Source organism: Esox lucius, chromosome 10 (assembly GCF_011004845.1).
Source record: "Esox lucius isolate fEsoLuc1 chromosome 10, fEsoLuc1.pri, whole genome shotgun sequence".
Classification (NCBI taxonomy): Eukaryota; Metazoa; Chordata; class Actinopteri; order Esociformes; family Esocidae; genus Esox; species Esox lucius.
The window spans coordinates 8,775,505-8,797,556 of NC_047578.1; the positions used below are offsets into that span (position 1 = coordinate 8,775,505).

Consider the following 22,052-nt stretch of genomic DNA (forward strand, 5'->3'; position numbering starts at 1 on the left):
CCCTGATGACATGATCAATCACATTAGTAGACTGATGTTTCATGTAAACACACAACTCCAGCTCTATGATAAGCAGAACCCTCAGGTCCGCGGTCTCCTCCATCTTTCTGTGTTTTGTTTAGCCGCGTCTTACGCAGACCCAACTAATCAATCGTTTTTTTTATTAACAACGTTATCGATTTGATTGATTCGTTTACAAAAAATGACTTATGAACGCCTATATGGCTGCATTGTTGTGCACAGTCCGGTTCCCCCAGAGAGTCCGTTACTGGCTGTGATAACAGTGGTGTGTGTTCTCTCACTTAACCCTTTCGTCCTTCTTGTTCCAGGCGGCCGAGACCGACGCGGAGGGCCTGTGTTAACGTTTCCGTCACGCAGTAACCACGACAGAATACGAGCCGAAGACCTCAGGAGACTCGTAGCATACCTCGCCAGCATCCCCAAGTACGTGTGAGCATAGGCTTGAGCGAGCCTGTGCGTGCGTACGTGCGAGCCTGTTCGTGCGTGCGTGCGAGTGTGCATGTTTGTGCGTGCGATGCATCTTTTTTTGGGGTGTTTTTGTCTTTTGGATTCAGATTATAAGCAATCGAGGGAAAGAGGGATAGGGGAGGGAGATGGAAGGATAGAAACAAAAGAGAGAGAGAGAGAGATTCTGAGCCCGAAACCCGCCGCATCTCCTCTGGTGCCAAGAATCCTCCCTCCACTAGGAGAGAGATGAGAGCAAAATGGATGGAGAGTGTGAAACGAATTGATGGTGATTGGCCCAGAGGAGGAGGGAGAGAGGGATGTAGCGTTCTAATGAAACAGGAAGAGAGGAACGGAGAGCTGGATGGGGAGAGTCCACATGGAATGGACAGAGTGAGGGATGGAGAGAGCAGGGGATTAAAACAGAGGAAGAGCGCATGCGTGGGGAGTTTGTGTGTGGACAACAGTGTCGCAGTAGCAGAGGCGGTGCTGTTGCTGGATCTGCTCAGTAGTTGTTGTTATGACGATGGCCGAGGATGAGTAGGTCTGTACTCTGCTGCTCTTTCCTCTGAGGTACTTCTCATTCCTCGGAGGTACGTGTCTCTCTCTTTCGCTCATTTACGAGCTCCTTTACAACAGTTCTTCCGCTCTTCGTGTACAGTGGGAGATAATCCGTAGATGCATTTGCTTCAGTTTTTTGTGGCATCGTATTTTTGTGTGTGTGTTCTCCATTCGTCTAAATGGAAATGTCTCCCTCTTGGCTTTGATGGGAGATGGACAGATGAACGGACAGATGGACATCAGAAAGGGGGAGGAATTCTAGTGTGTTCTGACAGAATGAGGGATTTAGGGAGATGAAGGACGGAGGTGAAGAGTGTAACTCCATTCACAACGCTGGCATTGGGTTTCTTTTTGTTTGTTTGGCTTCTTACACGAGGTGTTAATGTGCTGATTTCTCTGGCTGCAGATCAGTGTGTGTTTGGGGGTTTATCATTCTGTCTGCATGTGTTCTGCTGTGCGGGCTTTTCACCGTGGAGAAAATGCGTCATCATCTGATGGTTTGTTTTGATTCTCTGCCTCTCCCTCCCACTCTTTCTCCTCCTCCCTCTGTCCCTACCACCTCCTCCTACCACCACCTCCCTCTGTCCCTGCCACCTCCACCCACACCTCCCACCTTCACCGCCTCCTCAATTTCTCTCTCCACTCCCACCGTCTTGCTTACTTCACCTCCCTCTGTCTCGTTCCCAACCTCCCACTCTTGTGCTCCCCCCCCCCCCCCCCCCCCCCCCCCCAGCGAGGAGGTGGCCAAGCATGGCTTCACGGTCATAGTGGACATGCGAGGCAGTAAGTGGGACAGCATCAAACCTCTACTGAAGATCCTGCAGGAGTCCTTCCCCTGCTGTATTCACGTCGCTCTCATCATCAAACCGGACAACTTCTGGCAGAAACAACGCACCAACTTCGGCAGCTCCAAGTTCGAATTCGAGGTAAACCGACGTCTGACGGTATGGGAAGCTCAGATATGTCTTGCGTGGATTGTTTCACGTTCGAGGAGTACTGCAATTCGAGTGCTGTACTGGGCTCTTTGCTGTTTGGAGTGGTTTCTGATAGGCTTGTGGGCTTCATCATTTAGAAATGGGTTGTAACTCTGACGGAGCGATGCAGTAATGTATCGAAGACCTAGGCTGTTTGGTTTGACTGATTTACATTGGTTGATTTGCTGTGTCTAATTTGATCGTGAGATGAGCATTATTTTTAACTATGTGCACAGACGCACACGTGCACACACAGCAGGGTTAGGCAGCGGAAAACTGATAGGGACATTTTACATATTTGAAATATAAAACAAATATTGTACCAGTCATCCATTCTTTCTAGCACCGATTAGAATGACAGTCTGACTCGGGGGTGGCATAAGAAAATAATGCAACTCACACACACACACACACACACACACATTCAGTGTTTTATATACTTCCACATGACCATTTCAATGTCCCATTGTACCACAAAGATTTTCACCCCCAGGCTGACCAGTCTGTACTCAGAAACAACCTTTACAACCAGAAATAGCAACGGTGGCCATTTGGTTTAGTGAAACCGTCAGTGCCACACAGCCCTGAGTTCCTGGTGCTTGACGGTGAGACAACCATGATTCTATCAAATCTATGTAACACCGTTGCACATCAAGAGAAAAACACTGAACCCACCCGGAAGTATAAAGAAACTACTCTTACTGAATGACCTTTTTATTATAATTTTTTTACCAACTTGTGCCCTGACTTGTTTATCCAAGAAGAATAGACACTTGTTTATACATATTATTTATATGTACAAAAAATGAGCGATAATATATTTAGGGCTGGAATGTTATCGATGGATGGGCCTGAACAGAACCAGAACATACGCTATCCAGCCTGCCTCACCTAACCTTTGAACTCTAGGAGAAGTAGTTTGAGGCACAGCTGCTGTACGCGTTGACCATTGTTTACACCGCAATGTCTCTAATATTTGTCCACTACAGCATTAAAAGTTGTGTGACTGTGGACATTTCCCCTGTAGGCTCATCATTACCGGGTGTCCTCTTTCCGTCAAACTTGCCTTTAGCTCGACTGGTTAGCTCCTCTCACTTTCCTCGGCGGCAGTTGCGTACGTGTGGAGCTGTAGCGTGAAACCGCCCTGTATGATTGACACCACGGGCAGTACCGTTGCCAGTTATTTTATTTCACAGACACTTAGAAAAGGCTGTCAATGATCGGCTAATGGAGACGCTCACACAGAGACGCGCGTATACAAACACAAACACACACACCCAGAGACACACACACCCCTGGTGGGGTGCTTCTGAGGTATTCCGGTGTCTCTGAGGGCTGTATTGATTGGGTGGGGGTGTGTGAAGCCATGTGTCTCAGTGTCAGTCGGTTGCCTCATGACAGATCACATGACAGATCACACAACCCCACATGATTTTTAACATCCATTGTCTCTCTCTGTGTGTGTGTGTGTGTGTGTTCACTCTTAAGCACCACTCGGTGAAAATCCCTTTTTCTCCACCCAATGCTTAGTGGGGCTTTTCAAATAAATGTTACATTTAAACTGCCATTAGGAGCTGGAACAGACGGTGCGTTCCTGTAGTAGAGATTAGATGTATTAGATGATAAAGATGTGGAGATGCTTTCTAAACCTTGACCTCTCTCCGCCTTCATGTGGCTGTAGAGGTCTTAGTTTTTCTCTTCTTCCATCTCTCTCTCTGTGTCTCTCTCTCTCCGTGTCTCTCTCTCTCCGTGTCTCTCTCTCTCCGTGTCTCTCTCTCTCCGTGTCTCTCTCTCTCCGTGTCTCTCTCTCTCCGTGTCTCTCTCTCTCCGTGTCTCTCTCTCTCCGTGTCTCTCTCTCTCCGTGTCTCTCTCTCTCCGTGTCTCTCTCTCTCTCTCCGTGTCTCTCTCTCTGTGTCTCTCTCTCTCTCTCTCTGTGTCTCTCTCTCTCTCTCTCTGTGTCTCTCTCTCTCTCTGCTCTCTCTCTTTTTCTCTCTTTCTCTGTGTCTCTCTGCCCACGCAGTTGTTGTCAGGTCTCTCTCTCTCTCTCTCTCTGCCCACGCTGGTGTTGTCAGGTCTCTCCTCTTTCTGTCCCTTTATCTGTGCGAGTGTGTGGGTTCATTAACCCTGTTGTGTGGGATGGTGTTATGTTGCCAGCAGACGCACTGGAGAATGAAAACACTCATATTACTGTCTCTCTTAGTCGGTGTCTTCACATTTTTGAGGTAGCAAAGACATTTCCTAAATGTACCCCAAAATGGTGTTTAATATCAGCAGTTTCTTGAGAGAGAATTAGGGGTGTGATGTCAGAGAAAAGGAAACAATCAGGTGAGACGTCAGACTCTCTTCTCTCTGACCCTCGGTTTCCTCAAGACTCCCCTTTTTGCCACGGCCAATCAGATGTCTGAATCACCACTAGTAGTGTTGTGTGTTTACCTGTGACAGGCGAAGGGGGAGGGGCCCCACAACAGGGTGGTTACAGAGCTTGCAGGGTCCTGCCCGTCATTGTGTCCCAGTGATGGACAGGCCGAGATAACTATCGCATCAGAATTGAACCCACTCTTCTCCCTCCCCCTCTTCTGTCCTCATCCCTCCCTCCCTCCCCCCCTCTCTATCCAGACCACGATGGTGTCATTGGAGGGCCTGTCCAAGGTGGTTGACCCCTCCCAGCTGACCGCTGACTTTGAGGGAAGCCTGGAGTACAACCACGACGAGTGGATTGAGGTACGTCCCGCCGGCCGGCCCGCGGTTTCGCAAAAGGGGCGTCGATAATAAACAGAGATGAAATGATATGCGGTCTGGATCTCTCAGTCCTCCCCCCCCGCGTTGTTTTCCAGGTGCGCGTTGCGTTTGAGGAGTTCACCGGCCACGCGAGTCACATGCTCTCCAGGCTGGAGGAGATGCAGGAGGTGGTGGCGAGGAAAGACTTCCCCACGGACCTAGACGGGGCGAGGCGCATGATCGAGGAACACGCCGCGCTGAAGAAGAAGGTCATCAAGGCCCCCATAGAGGAGCTGGACACGGAGGGTCAGAGGTAGGGCACACACGCACGCACACGCATTCGACACCCCTCTCTTCGAACAGGGCTGACGCTGATGCTGATATGACACGCCCGCGTGCGTCCTCCTCCAGGTTGCTGCAGCGTATCCAGAGCAGCGAGTCGTACCGGAACTCCAACGCCAGCGGCGTGTGTAACGCCGACACCCAGGGCCTGGTCCCGCGCGTGGCCACCCTGCTGGACAAACTGCATGCCACGCGGCAACACCTCCACCAGGCCTGGCACGTCCGGAAGCTGCAGCTGGATCAGTGCTTCCAGCTGCGCCTCTTTGAACAGGACGCCGAAAAGGTTGGGCGCCGCGTCGGGACGCATGCTGGGACATTTGTCGGGTTTGCCGAGATACACTAAACCCCGGTCACCTCTCTGACGAGGCTAGGCGGACTGCGGCCCTGACCGTTCGGGAAGCAGTTGGGGCTAACTGTGTGGCTCAGGTTGATTACCGGCCAAAGGCTGTTAACACTTACGTAGCTGGTGGCGTGTGAGGGAGTTGCAGGTGTAACAGATATATTTGAAGTATTTTTTTATATGTGGTTTACTGTTGTGAGGTGTTAAATAATTCAGTGATAAAGACTGATGCTGGCTATAGTTGATGGATGGTTGATGTGAGGTGTTATATAAGTGTTAAACGCTGATGTTGGCTGTAGTTGATGGATGGTTGATGTGAGGTGTTATATAACAGTGTTAAACGCTGATGTTGGCTGTAGTTGATGGATGGTTGATGTTAGGTGTTATATAACACAGTGTTAAACGCTGATATTGGCTGTAGTTGATGGATGGTTGATGTCAGGTGTTATATAACAGTGTTAAACGCTGATATTGGCTGTAGTTGATGGATGGTTGATGTGAGGTGTTATATAACAGTGTTAAACGCTGATGTTGGCTGTAGTTGATGGATGGTTGATGTCAGGTGTTATATAAGTGTTAAACGCTGATGTTGGCTGTAGTTGATGGATGGTTGATGTTAGGTGTTATATAACACAGTGTTAAACGCTGATATTGGCTGTAGTTGATGGATGGTTGATGTCAGGTGTTATATAACAGTGTTAAACGCTGATATTGGCTGTAGTTGATGGATGGTTGATGTGAGGTGTTATATAACAGTGTTAAACGCTGATGTTGGCTGTAGTTGATGGATGGTTGATGTCAGGTGTTATATAAGTGTTAAACGCTGATATTGGCTGTAGTTGATGGATGGTTGATGTGAGGTGTTATATAACACAGTGTTAAACTCTGATGTTGGCTGTAGTTGATGGATGGTTGATGTGAGGTGTTATATAACACAGTGTTAAACGCTGATATTGGCTGTAGTTGATGGATGGTTGATGTGAGGTGTTATATAAGTGTTAAACGCTGAAATTGGCTGTAGTTGATGGATGGTTGATGTGAGGTGTTATATAACACTGTGTTAAACGCTGATATTGGCTGTAGTTGATGGATGGTTGATGTGAGGTGTTATATAACACAGTGTTAAACGCTGATGTTGGCTGTAGTTGATGGATGGTTGATGTGAGGTGTTATATAACACAGTGTTAAACGCTGATGTTGGCTGTAGTTGATGGATGGTTGATGTGAGGTGTTATATAACACAGTGTTAAACGCTGATGTTGGCTGTAGTTGATGGATGGTTGATGTGAGGTGTTATATAACACAGTGTTAAACGCTGATGTTGGCTGTAGTTGATGGATGGTTGATGTGAGGTGTTATATAACACAGTGTTAAACGCTGATGTTGGCTGTAGTTGATGGATGGTTGATGTGAGGTGTTATATAACACAGTGTTAAACGCTGATGTTGGCTGTAGTTGATGGATGGTTGATGTGAGGTGTTATATAACACAGTGTTAAACGCTGATGTTGGCTGTAGTTGATGGATGGTTGATGTGAGGTGTTATATAACACTGTGTTAAACGCTGATATTGGCTGTAGTTGATGGATGGTTGATGTGAGGTGTTATATAACACAGTGTTAAACGCTGATGTTGGCTGTAGTTGATGGATGGTTGATGTGAGGTGTTATATAACACAGTGTTAAACGATGATATTGGCTATAGTTGATGGATGGTTGCAGCACAGTGGACTGATTAATGTTGGACTGCGGTAAGGGCTTGTTGCTAGGACACCGTAGCGAGTAGTTTGCTCTGAAGAGTCTGTTGTTATTCTCTTATGACACTCAATCCATCTCTCTTCTCCCTGCAGATAATATATTCAAACACACACACGCGCACACACACACACACACACACACACGCACGCACGCTTAAGTGTTTTTTCATGTTTCTAAATGCACACATGCAAACATACACAGTACACGCATACAGATACGCCAACGCCAAAGCACTCTGCCATCTGGAGTTTTTTGATGCCTGCCCAATCGTATCTCTAAGTGTGTGTGTGCGCGCGTGCACGCAAGTGTGTGTGTGTGTGCGTGTTGTTGTGTGTTGACTTAATCCGAAATCTGTGAATACACACCAGTTGATAGGGGACTCCAAAACAGATGGGGAACAAAATCACCATACCCATTTGGATGTGACTATGGTTACTTTCAGCATGATGTGAAGTGTGTTTCTGCCTTATAATCCCTCGCCTAGAAAGTGAGAAATTTCAAATTCCTTACATATATATCTGTGCCCCCCCCCCCCCCCCCCCCCCCCCAAACCTGTGTGTACTCTACACTGCCCCCTACTGGACGTGTGTAGAAAGCACTTACGTCATACACACGTGTGACCCCCAGAATGACCAATCATAACCTGTGTATGCGTGGGTCCCTTTCCTGCAGATGTTTGATTGGATCATGCACAATAAGGGCCTGTTCCTGGCCGGCTACACGGAGATCGGAAACAACCACCCTCATGCCATGGAACTACAGACACAGCACAACCACTTTGCCATGAACTGCATGGTGAGGAAACGCACAAAGACAGATCGACTCGCACCACACACAGCAACAGTGATCTGTCAGGTGACGGGAAGCTTATATAATGCTTATGAAACGGACGGCCTTACAGCAGATCAGTGGGCTGTGTTGCGTTAGGTACACCACGGTGACAGTGACATTAAGCCCTGCATTAAGATCAATACAACCCTGCTCCCTCTCTCACTCACACACACACACACACACACACTGTCTTTCTCTTGCTTGCGCATGCGCATTCTCTCTTTCTTTCTAGCGGGGTCAGCAGAAACCAGAGACATCCTGTTTTCAGGGATTTATATTATAGCTTAGCTCGCCTTAACTGGATGTGGATAGACCCCACTCATTTATTTTAGGCCTGCTATGTTCATCTCTGTCCATCTCTCATGTTGTTTGCTGCTTCAAATGTTTTAATGTCTTTTTAAAATAGTTTCTGTTTTAATAGCTATATGCACCAAATCAATGTCTCCCTCTCCCTGGTCCCACCCATCCTCCCTCTCTCCCCCTGGTCCCACCCGTCCTCCCTCTCTCCCCCCCGGTCCCACCCGTCCTCCCTCTCTCCCCCCCGGTCCCACCCGTCCTCCCTCCCCCCCCCCCCCCCCCCCCCCCCCCCCCCCCCCCCCCCCCCCCCCGGACCCACCCGTCCTCCCTCTCTCCCCCCCGGACCCACCCGTCCTCCCTCTCTCCCAGAACGTCTATGTGAACATCAACAGGATCATGTCTGTGGGAAACAGGCTGCTGGAGTCGGGTCACTATGCCTCGGTACAGATTAAACAGATCTCCAGTCAGCTGGAGGCCGAGTGGAAGGCCTTCGCTGCCGCCCTGGACGAGCGCAGCACCCTGCTGGAGATGTCTGCTGCCTTCCACCAGAAATGTGACCAGGTGGGTGGTGTTGGCGCACGCACAACACCACACCCGTACCACAAACACACAACACCACACCCGTACCACAAACACACAACACCACACCCGTACCACAAACACACAACACCACACCCGTACCACAAACACACAACACCACACCCGTACCACAAACACACAACACAACACCCGTACCACAAACACACTGCACAACACCCGTACCACAAACACACTGCACAACACCCGTACCACAAACACACAACACCACACCCGTACCACAAACACACAACACAACACCCGTACCACAAACACACAACACCACACCCGTACCACAAACACACAACACAACACCCGTACCACAAACACACAACACCACACCCGTACCACAAACACACAACACAACACCCGTACCACAAACACACAACACCACACCCGTACCACAAACACACAACACAACACCCGTACCACAAACACACAACACCACACCCGTACCACAAACACACAACACAACACCCGTACCACAAACACACAACACCACACCCGTACCACAAACACACTGCACACATTTCACTGTCTGCGTTGTCATCTGTTGTTTATGAAGCAGTTTTTAAAGCAAACACAATTTGGTTCGACACCCACCCCATTCTGAACACACGCGTGCACACACACACACCGACTCACACACACACACACCGACTCACACACACACACACGCATGTGACACAAATAAAGACGTACTGGGCGGCCAGCTTTTCCAGTTGGAATATTCCATATCATCAGTGCACCTGTCCATGTTCCACCGTTAAATGTAAAACTTGTAAAACAAAGCCTCGCCACACTATCAGTCTATGTGTCTGAATTGTTTAAGGGCAAACATATAATACTCTCTCTTTCTCTGTCTCTCTCCCTCTCCGTCTCCCTCTTTCTCTCTCTCCCTCCCCATCTCTTTCTCTCTCCCTCTCTCTCGGCAGTACATGAGTAACGTGGACTCGTGGTGTAAAGCGTGTGGTGAGGTGGATCTGCCCTCGGAGCTCCAGGACCTGGAAGATGCCATCCACCACCACCAGGGCCTCTATGAACACATCACCGCGGCCTACTCAGAGGTAAACTACACTGCTGCCGACCCAGAGGTAACACACCTGTGTCTGACTGGTTGTGGGGGGGCTGGGGGGGAGGCTGAGTGTCGTTGTGTGTGTGTGTGTGGGGGGGGGGGGGGGGGGGGGGGGGGCTGAGTATTGTTGTGGGGTGGGGGTTTGTGTGTGTGTGTGTGTGTGTGTGGGGGGGGGGGGGGGGGGGGTAGTACCAGGTGTACTCAAATACTATCTGAGATGTTTGGGTCGTGTAGATGAGGTATGACATGTCAAAGGTCCGGGTGGATGGTTGTAATTGAACCTCACAACCCAGGAGGCCCAAACTGTCCCTACCTTCTACTGGCAGAGGGGAGAGAAATGCCAGTTTTACAGGTCTTTTACTGACATTTTTACTAGTTTTAAATGTTGTTTATCTGGTGTGTTTCTTTAACACCAGGTTTTAAACCCCCTCAATACATATTGATCAAGTCCTGGGTCCCATGTGACCCGCTGTCCGCCTGTTGATGTTTCAGTACCAAGACGTGTGTGCACGTGTGTTTTACAAGCCCTGCTCCCTCCCCCTCTTCCAGGTCAGCCAGGATGGTAAGGCCCTATTGGATAAGCTGCAGCGCCCTCTGACCCCAGGGGCAGCTGATTCCCTGACAGCCTCTGCCAACTACAGCAAGGCCGTGCACCACGTGCTGGACGTCATCCACGAGGTTCTGCACCACCAGAGACAACTGGAGAACATCTGGCAACATCGCAAGGTCCGCCTCCACCAGCGACTGCAGCTGTGTGTGTTCCAGCAGGACGTTCAGCAGGTGGGCAGAGCAACTCCCAGTATCCTAACCATCTGGGACATCGCATGTTCATATCTGTCCCAAATAACATGGGATATCACAGGTTAATATCTAACCCAAATAACATGGGATATCACAGGTTAATATCTAACCCAAATAACATGGGACATCACGTGTTAATATCTAACCCAAATCACATGGGATATCACAGGTTAATATCTAACCCAAATAACATGGGATATCACAGGTTAATATCTAACCCAAATCACATGGGATATCACAGGTTAATATCTAACCCAAATCACATGGGGCATCACATGTCTAAGTCGGACCCAAATCACATGGGATATCACGTGTTAATATCTAACCCAAACTGTCTGTGACACTGTGATAACATCAAAGACAATCCTTTTACAAAATCATGTAACTTAAACCATGTTATCATGTATTAATATCTGGTAACACAGTCCAGCCCTCCGAAACCAGACACTGAACCAAGGTAGTGAGTTCAGTACCCACAGGGATCACAGGGCGGTGATGGATGAGGCACTCCTGCACACAAGGTCTCATCTTTGGAGGCATGGTAACTGTTGCCATGGTGATCATGCTGGCCTGTAGCCAGATTGGGTCTATTCTGATGAGATCAAGTGGTAGAGAAAGAGAGAGATGCTCGGATGGTGGAAAGCAGGATGGATGGAGGAGGAGAAGATATAGGCGTTTGGGAGAGAGCTAGGGAGGGTAGGAAGTCACCCCCATGTCAACTCCTTCTTCTAACAGGCTGAAGTAATGCTCCTGTGTCTGTCAGCCATAGAGCTCCCCCGGTGGTAGACAGGCAGCATGACGTTTTAACAGCTTCTAAGCATCTTAGCTAATGTGTGCGTGTGTGTGTGCATGTGTGTGCAGGTTCTGGACTGGATAGAGAACCATGGGGAGGCGTTCCTCAGTAAACACACCGGTGTTGGGAAGTCCCTCCATCGGGCCAGAGCGCTGCAGAAAAGACACGAGGACTTTGAGGAGGTGGCTCAGGTAAGATAAAACACCTCTCGGCTCCGCTTTGATCGCACTCGTCTTGATTTAGTCGATCTTGTGATGTTCCTGTGGGCCATTTAACTCTGGTGTCCACCTCCCCCATCCAGAACACCTACACCAACGCTGACAAGCTGCTGGAGGCGGCGGAGCAGTTAGCCCAGACCGGGGAGTGTGATCCAGAGGAGATCTACCAGGCGGCACACCAGCTAGAGGACCGCATCCAGGACTTTGTCAGGAGGGTGGAGCAGCGCAAGGTCCTGCTGGACATGTCTGTCGCCTTCCACACACACGTCAAAGAGGTATGGACTGGTGTGGGTGTGGCCACAATCTGGATAAATATTGCAATTCGTTTATGTATTGCGATGTTCAAACACTCTGTAAATGACATAGATACCGTCACTTCTTACCTGAGGTCAAAGAAATCATGGCCTACATAATATCTAACTGAATAAAAACAAATTAAATAACCAAGTGCTCTTGAAGCCAGTAACACTTGATTTCAAGGCACACCCTGTGTATAAAACATTGTAGTCATATATACTAATTTAATGCATTTGAGTTTGCTAAGTTTGCGCCATTGCCATTAGTTAGGCATATTTTCTCAACTGTGTGCTGTTGAGTATGTGGGACATTACCTCAGTGCCCCTTGAAAGACACATCTTCACTAGCAGTTGCTCAAACTAACTTTGAAAAAACATCAAGCATGGCTTAAAATCAGTGTAAATGCCCAAGAAACATGAAAACTATGTCACGCTTAAAGAGATTCGAAATCAGCATAAAAATTAGAAGTGCTTACACAGGTTTTTTGGTTTTCAATTAATAAGACCGGGCACCACGACTACCCCTGGTTCAGTGCACCCCTGTAAGGCCCCCTGATGACAGATGAACCTCGTGTGTCTGTTTGCTTGTGTGACACGTCTCGTTCCCCGTCTGAACATGTCAATAACACAATGTCGATCGTGACCATGCCACCCTGCGTTCCCGTGGATTGAATGTGAGTCTCTCTGGACCTGCTCTGTGTGTCTGCTCCCAGCTGTGGACGTGGTTGGAGGAGCTACAGAAGGAGCTCCTGGACGATGTGTACGCCGAGTCGGTGGAGGCGGTGCAGGACCTGATCAAACGCTTCGGCCAGCAGCAGCAGACCACCCTGCAGGTCACCGTTAACGTCATCAAGGAGGGAGAAGACCTCATCCAGCAGCTCAGGTAACACACACACACTGACATATATACACACTCTGACCTATACACACTGACATATATATACACACTGACATATATATACACACTGACATATATATACACACTGACATATATATACACACTGACATATATACACACTGACATATATACACACTGACATATATACACACTGACATATATACACACTGACCTATACACACACAGACATATACACACACAGACATATACACACACAGACATATACACACACAGACATACACACACTGACATATACACACACTGACATATACACACACTGACATATACACACACCGACATATACACGCACCGACCTATACACGCACTGACACACAGACATATATACACTCACACTGACAAACACACAGACATATATACACTCACACTGACAAACACACAGACATATATACACTCACACTGACAAACACACAGACATATATACACTCACACTGACAAACACACAGACATTTATACACTCACACTGACAAACACACAGACATATATACACTCACACTGACAAACACACAGACATATATACACTCACACTGACAAACACACAGACATATATACACTCACACTGACAAACACACAGACATATATACACTCACACTGACAAACACACAGACATATATACACTCACACTGACAAACACACAGACATATATGCACTCACACTGACAAACACACAGACATATATACACTCACACTGACAAACACACAGACATATATACACTCACACTGACAAACACACAGACATATATACACTCACACTGACAAACACACAGACATATATACACTCACACTGACAAACACACAGACATATATACACTCACACTGACAAACACACAGACATATATACACTCACACTGACAAACACACAGACATATATACACTCACACTGACAAAACACACAGACATATATACACTCACACTGACAAACACACAGACATATATACACTCACACTGACAAACACACAGACATATATACACTCACACTGACAAACACACAGACATATATGCACTCACACTGACAAACACACAGACATATATGCACTCACACTGACAAACACACAGACATATATGCACTCACACTGACAAACACACAGACATATATGCACTCACACTGACAAACACACAGACATATATACACTCACACTGACAAAAGAGGCACAGGCGTGCACACGTCCACACAGCATAAAGCTCCAAGTAGAGCAGAAGGTGAGTAGGATGGCAGAGAGGAGGGATACATTACAAACACAACAGCCTTGTCACATAGTGGACTGCCAGACGGCAGAGAGAAATAGAAAGATGGAGAGAAGGGACAAGTAGAAAGATGAAGAGAAGGGACAAGTAGAAAGATGGAGAAGATGGGGGGGAAGCTACATATCACATCTATTTAACCTTTCTCAATCTGACCTTTCTTCTCTTCTCTGACTCTTATGGCTCTATTTTTATGAGGGTGTGACCTTGCCTATCTCACCCTCTCTCTCCATCCCTCCTTCCCTGGTGCATTCTGTCCTCTCTGTTACATAAATCTGGTTGCATCACAGTTTGGTTAATTAAGTAGCCTCCCTGAACTCACTTCTACACTGTGTGAGTCTTGTGTACATATGAGTTAGGTGTGTGTGTGTGTGTGTGCGTGTGTGTGAGCGCGTGTGTTATGTAATGATTTCTGCAGTGTCCGTGTAATTGCCCCAGAACCCAGCAAGGCATTTGTATATGTTTCGTTCAAAGTGTGTGTTTTCAGTGTGGTGTGTTTCCTGTCGTTGTAGGGACTCTGCCATCTCCAGTAACAAGACGCCTCACAACAGCTCCATCAACCACATAGAGGGCGTCCTCCAGCAGCTGGACGAGGCCCAGGCCCAGATGGAGGAGCTCTTCCAGGAGAGAAAGATCAAGCTGGAACTCTTCCTGCAGCTACGCATCTTCGAGAGGGACGCCATCGATGTGAGTGTCTCCCTCGTCTCTCTGTGTGTGAGAACCACTCTCTGCCACACTTTGAGTTAGTCCGCTAACGTGGTCCAGAGTGTACGAGACGGCCCGACCCACAGAGACGGGTCCGGCGATCTCCTGACCCGTCTCCGCCTGTCCCGCTCAGATCATCTCCGACCTGGAGTCGTGGAACGAGGAGCTGACCGGTCAGATGAGTGACTTCGACACGGAGGACCTGACCCTGGCGGAGCAGAGGCTGCAGCACCACGCTGACAAGGCCTTGACCATGAACAACCTGACCTTCGACGTCATCCACCAGGGACAGGAGCTGCTGCAGTACGTCAACGAAGTACAGGCCACGGGTGAGTTGACCTGCACACACGTTGGTGCCAATAGAGATTACACACACACACACACACACAGTCAGAAACACACTCACCAGCAGGTTTTTCCAGACACACACACACACACCATCAGAACTGCTGCATATGACTTTTCATGAAATGCTGGTGTTGACCAGGAGAAAAGGGAGCTGTGTGTGTGTAGTTGTGGGTGTGTGTGTGTGTGTGTGTGTGGGTGGTCCAGGAGTCTTCATGGGTATATGTTAATATTTTAGAGATGCATACATGGGAGGAAGCTATAGACCTGTGCCATTTCGGCCCTCGTTTTGTGGATGGGGGAATTCTGGCCGTGCGTGGATGGGGGAATTGAATGACCCCCCCCCCCCTGCCCTCTGTTCCTCCTCCCCCAGGTGTGGAGTTGCTGTGTGACAGGGATGTGGACATGGCCACGCGCGTTCAGGACCTTCTGGAGTTCCTCCATGAGAAACAACAGGAGCTGGACGTGTCCGGAGAGCAACACCGGAGGCATCTGGAGCAGTGCGTCCAGTTGAGACACCTGCAGGCCGAAGTCAAACAGGTACACGGCCTGGAGGAGAGACCTCTTATGACCCAGGGTGGTCCATTCATCCCAACATGTCCTGGTTCTGATAACCTTACCGTAGTAACACCAGGGAAATCACGACGGCGTTGTTCCCCCGAAATGCCACCGCGGTAACACGCGTCCCGGTTCCTGGTTTGTGTAGGTGCTGGGCTGGATCCGTAACGGGGAATCCATGCTGAACGCGGGTCTGATCACCGCCAGCTCTCTCCAGGAGGCCGAGCAGCTGCAGAGAGAACACGAGCAGTTCCAGCATGCCATCGAGGTGAGCGCAAACACACACGCTCTTTTAGACATTCAAACAAAGCGTGTGTTGCGTCTTCCATTCATCTTTCTGATTTAAAAAAAAACAAAATATGTCTCTCTCTATTTCGGTCTCTCTCTGAAGTCGCACATAGAACAGAGATTAAGTTAGTAATCGCCAGTATATGAGAAATATAGTTGTGTCAAACAGAAAGGTTTCAGTTTTTTCCCCCCATAAATGTGCCTTATCTTTTCAGTGGTGTAGTACAACGTGGCCTTACTCCTCATATCTAAGTAGACCAGGTAGACGTGTCCGTATCGGGTTTCCTTCAGAAGCCTTTGGAACTGGGTAGGTAGGATTAGACGTTTCTTAAAAAAAGATCATACTCACATAATCATTGCATGATCTTCCTCAGCGAATTTCAAAGGACTGAAACGTGATACAAATTAGCCGAACTACTTCTAGGCTAATGCACCCTTTGAAAACCTGAGATGGTTGATAGTGAACTGCCAAGCGGCGGGGCACCAACGAGACTCGGCTGCACACGTGACACTGGGTTCCGTCTCGGCTGCCCTGACTCGGTCCCGTCTCGGCTGCCCTGACTCGGTCCCGTCTCGGCTGCCCTGACTCGGTCCCGTCTCGGCTGCCCTGACTCGGTCCCGTCTCGGCTGCCCTGACTCGGTCCCGTCTCGGCTGCACTGACTCGGTCCCGTCTCGGCTGCACTGACTCGCTTTCGTCTCGGCTGCACTGACTCGCTTTCGTCTCGACTGCCCTGACTCTGTTCCGTCCGTCCTGTAGAAAACCCACCAGAGTGCGCTGCAGGTCCAGCAGAAGGCAGAGACGTTGCTCCAGGCCAACCACTACGACATGGACCTCATCCGAGACTGTGCCGAGAGCGTGGCGTCCCACTGGCAACAGCTCATGCTGAAGATGGAGGACCGGCTCAAGCTGGTCAACGCATCAGTAGCTTTCTACAAGACCTCCGAACAGGTAGGGGGTGACATCCAACTGCTGGGGACTGTGTGGTTCATTTACAGATGGGATGGTGAGATAATGTAATAAAAAACACTCCTCAGTAGGTGTTGGAAATCTCTAACAACCTCTACGACAGATTCAACCCTCTCCTCAGGGACCCCCAGATGTTCCACAATTTAGTCACAGCCCTAGGTGGCGCTATTTCCCCTGGTATGTAGCTGGTTTCGCTCTAGTGAGGATGAATGTACGTAAATAGGTTTGTAGTTTTGCTGCATGAAAAGGCTACTGGAGGATCATGGAAGCTGCAGGGCTTTATGGGAGTTGTAGTTGTAGTGGTGGTCTGTAGTCTGAGCCCATGTGCTACGTTTTGTAGGTGTGCAGTGTTCTGGAGAGTCTGGAGCAGGAGTATAAGAGGGAGGAGGACTGGTGTGGGGGGGCCGATAAACTGGGTCCAAACTGTGAGTCTGACCACGTCACCCCCATGATCAGCAAACACCTGGAGCAGAAAGAGGCCTTCCTCAAGGTCAGAATACGCAACACATGGACCCCAACACACACTCATTAAAACACAGACACATAAATCCCAACACACACTCATTAAAACACAGACACACAGACCCCAACACACACTCATTAAAACACAGACACACAGACCCCAACACACTTATTAAAACAGACACCAACACATGCACCCTTTTATTTATTTATTTCTTTATTTTTTCCTGTATGGGCCTTTGTTCACATTGTGCCCGTTCTCCCCAACCGGCGCCGGATGTGGTTAGGCGTGTACACTGGCCAGACGGAACGCCGATGTCTTCCTGAAGTACATGCACAGGAATAGTGTTAACATGGCCGGGATGCTTAGTCATGTCAAAGCCCCTGAACAACAAGTCAAGAGTGAGTATCAGACACACACACACACACACACACACACACACGTTTGCTTAGATACATCCCCCCCAGTCACATTATCAAAAGGCTACTATTCGCCTATCCCAAAATCAACCCAGTCCTAAGTATGAAACTAAGATAGTATAATTGGTTTTAATATAGATATAAATATTCGGGCATTTTAATGAGCGATTGCGTTGAGACAAAGCGCAGTGGGCCGGATTCGAACCTACGCCGCAGCAGTGTGCGCGCACCGGAGGCAGTGTCTCAGACCCGCCTGACCACGCTAGGCCTCCTGAAGACCGGCAAATCTAATCTTTGCGTTGTTGCTGCCGTCAGACATCCTGAACGAGTTGCTGCAGAGGGAGAACCGTGTTCTCCACTTCTGGACCATGAGGAAACGACGACTGGACCAGTGTCAGCAGTACGTGGTGTTTGAACGCAGCGCCAAACAGGTGAGCTACCAGCTCAATCACTGCCCGCCTCCACCTTCCTCACACCAACGCGCCATTCCGTTTTCTGCCATCCCTTCTCAAAGCCCGGCCCAAAGGGGCCGTGGTGGGTCGCTCTTCCCGCAGTCCTGCCTAAACTGTGTGTCTCCCCCCTCAGGCTCTGGAGTGGATCCACGACACGGGGGAGTTCTACCTGTCGACACACACCTCCACCGGGTCCAGCATACACCACACACAGGAGCTCCTGAAGGAGCACGAAGACTTCCACATCACAGCCAGAGTAGGAGCGCTCGCGCGCACACAGACGGACAAACACACCTACACATGTAGACCGAGCATTTAAGGACGAATCTCTCCCTTCCTTCCTCCTCCGTCCCTCCCCCTCTCCTCCGTTCATTCCTCCTCCACCGCTCCCCCTCACCTCCCTTGCCCCTCCACCGCTCCCCCTCTCCTCCGTTCATTCCTCCTCCACCGCTCCCCCTCTCCTCCCAGCAAACCAAAGAGCGTGTGAAGCTGCTGATCCAGCTGGCAGACGGCTTCTGTGACAAGGGCCACAGTCACGCTGTGGAGATAAAGAAGTGGGTGACGGCGGTGGACAAACGCTACCGGGACTTCTCCCTGCGCATGGACAAGTACCGCACCAGTCTGGAGAAGGCCCTGGGCATCTCCTCCGACTCCAACTCCAAGGCTGTAAGACTGGGGGGGTCGTATGGGGATGGTGGCATTCCGGGGTCTGGCGGAGCCGGATATATTTATGGAAAAAATCATGACTGCGCACTGACTTCAAGTGTCTCTCTCCCTCAGAGTAAGGATCTCCAGTTGGACATCATACCGGCCACACCTCAGGGGTCAGAGGTCAAGCTGAGAGACGCAGCTCACGAACTCAACGAGGAGAAACGCAAGTCCGCTCGCAGGAAGGAGTACGCCATCTCTTCCTTTCTACTTCCTGTCTCTGCATCAGTCGTGCTCAGACGGGTGGATTGGTGGCAGTCAGCCAATCAGATAGCAAATGTGCCCCTCCTAATATAATGACTAAACCATTGTGTCAGTACTGATGCTATGAAGACACACACACACACACACACACCTCGAACAGCAACAACTAAAAACATGACACTGCATTTTATCCTGCTGCTCACTAATAATCCACAAACGTCTCAGTGAGTTATGGTTTTTATGTTACAATTACTTTTAGCTGACAGGAAGTCGTATCCACCTTACGTCATTGACCAGTCTAAATGGTCAGAGTGGACATACAAAGAGGGTTCTATTGACATTGCCATAAATCAGCTAAAGTAAGTGTGTGTGTCTGTGTAGGTTCATCATGGCTGAGCTGATTCAGACAGAGAAGACCTATGTCAGAGACCTGAGGGAGTGTACAGATGTAAGTTAAAGCTTCCTTCCTGTCCTCGCACCACCTACTGATCAACTGGAGGATGCTTTCGATCAGGAAATCAGTCAGTGGGGCGTTGGTCTGTCTGGTATTTGATGGGTGTCTCTCTCTGCTCCTCCCAGACATACCTGTGGGAGATGACAAGTGGCGTAGAGGAGATCCCTCCAGGCATAGTCAACAAGGAACACATCATCTTCGGTAACATGGGGGACCTCTATGAGTTCCACCACAAGTAAGTAACCTACAGAAACAAAGACATACCCAGAGAGACAAAGACCGACAGGCCCAGAGGGTCAGACAATACTGGGTAGTTCTGTTGAATCAGATCGTTAACATATAAAGCTGTCATATACAAACCAAGGTTTTATCATTAATGATGGTGTCTGGCCACGTCTCTCTCCTATGTCAACAGTATCTTCCTCAAAGAGCTAGAGAAGTACGAACAGTTACCAGAAGATGTGGGCCACTGCTTCGTCACCTGGGTGAGTGTTTGTGTGTGTGTGCTGATTGATTCATTTCTAACTCTTTTGAATAATCTGTTGATCCAGAACAGTCGATTGACATAACGATGTCGAACAACGTCAGCCCCGCGACGTAAAGAGTTGTCTTGTGAAAATCTGTTTCCAAACGTTGACGCTGTAGCTGAGAAAGCAGCTGAACTGGATGTGTTCAGAGTAGCTGGGTTTAACCCCCTTGGTTGTGTTTCTGTATGCCCAGGCGGATAAGTTCCAGATGTACGTGAACTACTGCAAGAACAAACCGGACTCCACGCAGCTCATCCTCGAGCACGCCGGACCATACTTTGACGTGAGTGTCCTCCCGTCCCGTTGGCTCTCGCTGTGACTTGACAGCTCCCTGCAGCCAATCACAGCTCTTTGTTTCTTGGCATGTGCGTCTACAGGAGATCCAGCAGAGGCACCGTCTGGCCAACTCCATTTCCTCCTACCTGATCAAGCCCGTTCAGCGAATCACTAAGTACCAGCTCTTGCTCAAGGTAACTGAAGCGAACCTCTCCCGTGAAGCGCTTAACAACACCTCCACACGTTTGTATCGGCGTGTAATGAACACGGTATAGAGAGACACCTTTTTTGTTTGTTGAGTAGCTTTCATGCAACTGTCACCACGGTTACAACCCACATGTTGATTCATCTCCGCTCCGCGCCTTTTGTCTTTTGCCGCAATTAACATGACGTTTGATTCACCTCGCTAATAGGTGTTTTTGTGATTCACTGCAAACATACTCAATTTTAAAGGGTATTTTTTCACTGTATTGCTCTCTCTCGTGTGTGTGTGTGTCTAGGAACTGCTTACGTGCTGTGAGGAGGGGAAGGGAGAGATCAAGGACGGCCTGGAGGTCATGCTGAGTGTCCCCAAGAGAGCCAACGATGCCATGCACCTGTCAATGCTGGAGGGTAGGTCAAAGGTTTCAGTCAACCAGCCTGTATGATGTCCGACTGGAGGTCCTCCCTCTGGGCCATCAACCAGCACGTCTCATAACACCTCCTCACGCTTGCTACTCCGTCCCTTCCCCCCTCCCGGTCCAACCGCGTAGGTTTCGATGAGAACATTGAGTCTCAGGGAGAGTTGATCCTGCAGGAGTCCTTCCAGGTGTGGGATCCCAAGACTCTGATCCGCAAGGGGCGTGAGCGTCACCTCTTCCTGTTTGAGATGTCCCTGGTCTTCAGCAAGGAGGTCAAGGACTCCAACGGACGGAGCAAGTATATGTATAAGAGCAAACTCTACGTGAGTACAACTCTCTCACTCTGCTTCTCCAGTTAGTTTCTCTCTCTCTCTCCTCTATCGCCCTCTGGTGGGTCGGTGGGTAAAATACACGTGCTGTTGCCCAAGAAACTCCAGGCCAATGGCTGTCGTTCTTCTCCCTTCCTCCCATCCCCAGACGTCAGAGTTGGGGGTGACCGAACATGTGGAGGGGGACCCCTGTAAGTTTGCTCTGTGGGTGGGACGCACCCCGACCTCCGACAACAAGATTGTACTCAAAGTAAGAACAGAGCACTATAGCTCCTTTCCTTCTCCTCCCTCCCTGCCCTATCTTGCCCCCTCCGATCCACATTCCTCCTCCTGTTTCCTCTCCTCTTCTCCCCCGTCCCTTCTCCTTCTATCCTGTTGGTTGCATGACTGTGCGGTGAAGCCTGATGGATGTAAAGTGTTGTATGAGCTATTTGTCCCTCTCGCTCTATTCTGTTCTCCCTCTCTCGCACTTTTCTCTCTTTTCCTTCAAGTGTTCTCTTGCTTTCTCTTTTTCTCCCTCATCTCTCGCTCTAATT

At 49.2% G+C, this 22,052-nt stretch overlaps 1 protein-coding gene across 9 annotated transcripts in view; it reads left to right on the forward strand.

The window, feature by feature from the left end:
- Positions 1-22,052, forward strand: part of trioa (trio Rho guanine nucleotide exchange factor a) — a 59,966-nt gene that overhangs the window by 21,788 nt on the left and 16,126 nt on the right. For 6 of the 9 annotated variants that reach the window (XM_029122632.2, XM_029122624.2, XM_029122625.2 and 3 more), the window contains exons 4-34: positions 330-444; positions 1,760-1,952; positions 4,617-4,721; positions 4,835-5,031; positions 5,130-5,343; positions 7,829-7,951; positions 8,654-8,845; positions 9,796-9,954; positions 10,485-10,715; positions 11,598-11,720; positions 11,831-12,022; positions 12,757-12,926; positions 14,713-14,887; positions 15,039-15,234; positions 15,624-15,790; positions 15,957-16,076; positions 16,855-17,046; positions 17,405-17,554; positions 17,814-17,928; positions 18,262-18,377; positions 18,532-18,654; positions 18,867-19,064; positions 19,179-19,294; positions 19,692-19,758; positions 19,890-19,999; positions 20,180-20,249; positions 20,485-20,574; positions 20,669-20,761; positions 21,068-21,179; positions 21,320-21,510; positions 21,665-21,766. In XM_029122632.2, coding sequence (XP_028978465.1) covers positions 330-444; positions 1,760-1,952; positions 4,617-4,721; positions 4,835-5,031; positions 5,130-5,343; positions 7,829-7,951; positions 8,654-8,845; positions 9,796-9,954; positions 10,485-10,715; positions 11,598-11,720; positions 11,831-12,022; positions 12,757-12,926; positions 14,713-14,887; positions 15,039-15,234; positions 15,624-15,790; positions 15,957-16,076; positions 16,855-17,046; positions 17,405-17,554; positions 17,814-17,928; positions 18,262-18,377; positions 18,532-18,654; positions 18,867-19,064; positions 19,179-19,294; positions 19,692-19,758; positions 19,890-19,999; positions 20,180-20,249; positions 20,485-20,574; positions 20,669-20,761; positions 21,068-21,179; positions 21,320-21,510; positions 21,665-21,766 — 4,517 coding nt within the window. Of the gene's footprint in view, positions 1-329; positions 445-930; positions 1,059-1,759; positions 1,953-4,616; positions 4,722-4,834; positions 5,032-5,129; positions 5,344-7,828; positions 7,952-8,653; positions 8,846-9,795; positions 9,955-10,484; positions 10,716-11,597; positions 11,721-11,830; positions 12,023-12,756; positions 12,927-14,712; positions 14,888-15,038; positions 15,235-15,623; positions 15,791-15,956; positions 16,077-16,854; positions 17,047-17,404; positions 17,555-17,813; positions 17,929-18,261; positions 18,378-18,531; positions 18,655-18,866; positions 19,065-19,178; positions 19,295-19,691; positions 19,759-19,889; positions 20,000-20,179; positions 20,250-20,484; positions 20,575-20,668; positions 20,762-21,067; positions 21,180-21,319; positions 21,511-21,664; positions 21,767-22,052 lie in introns of those variants that run through there. The other 3 variants (XM_029122626.2, XM_029122629.2, XM_029122631.2) reach the window with 2 other exon arrangements.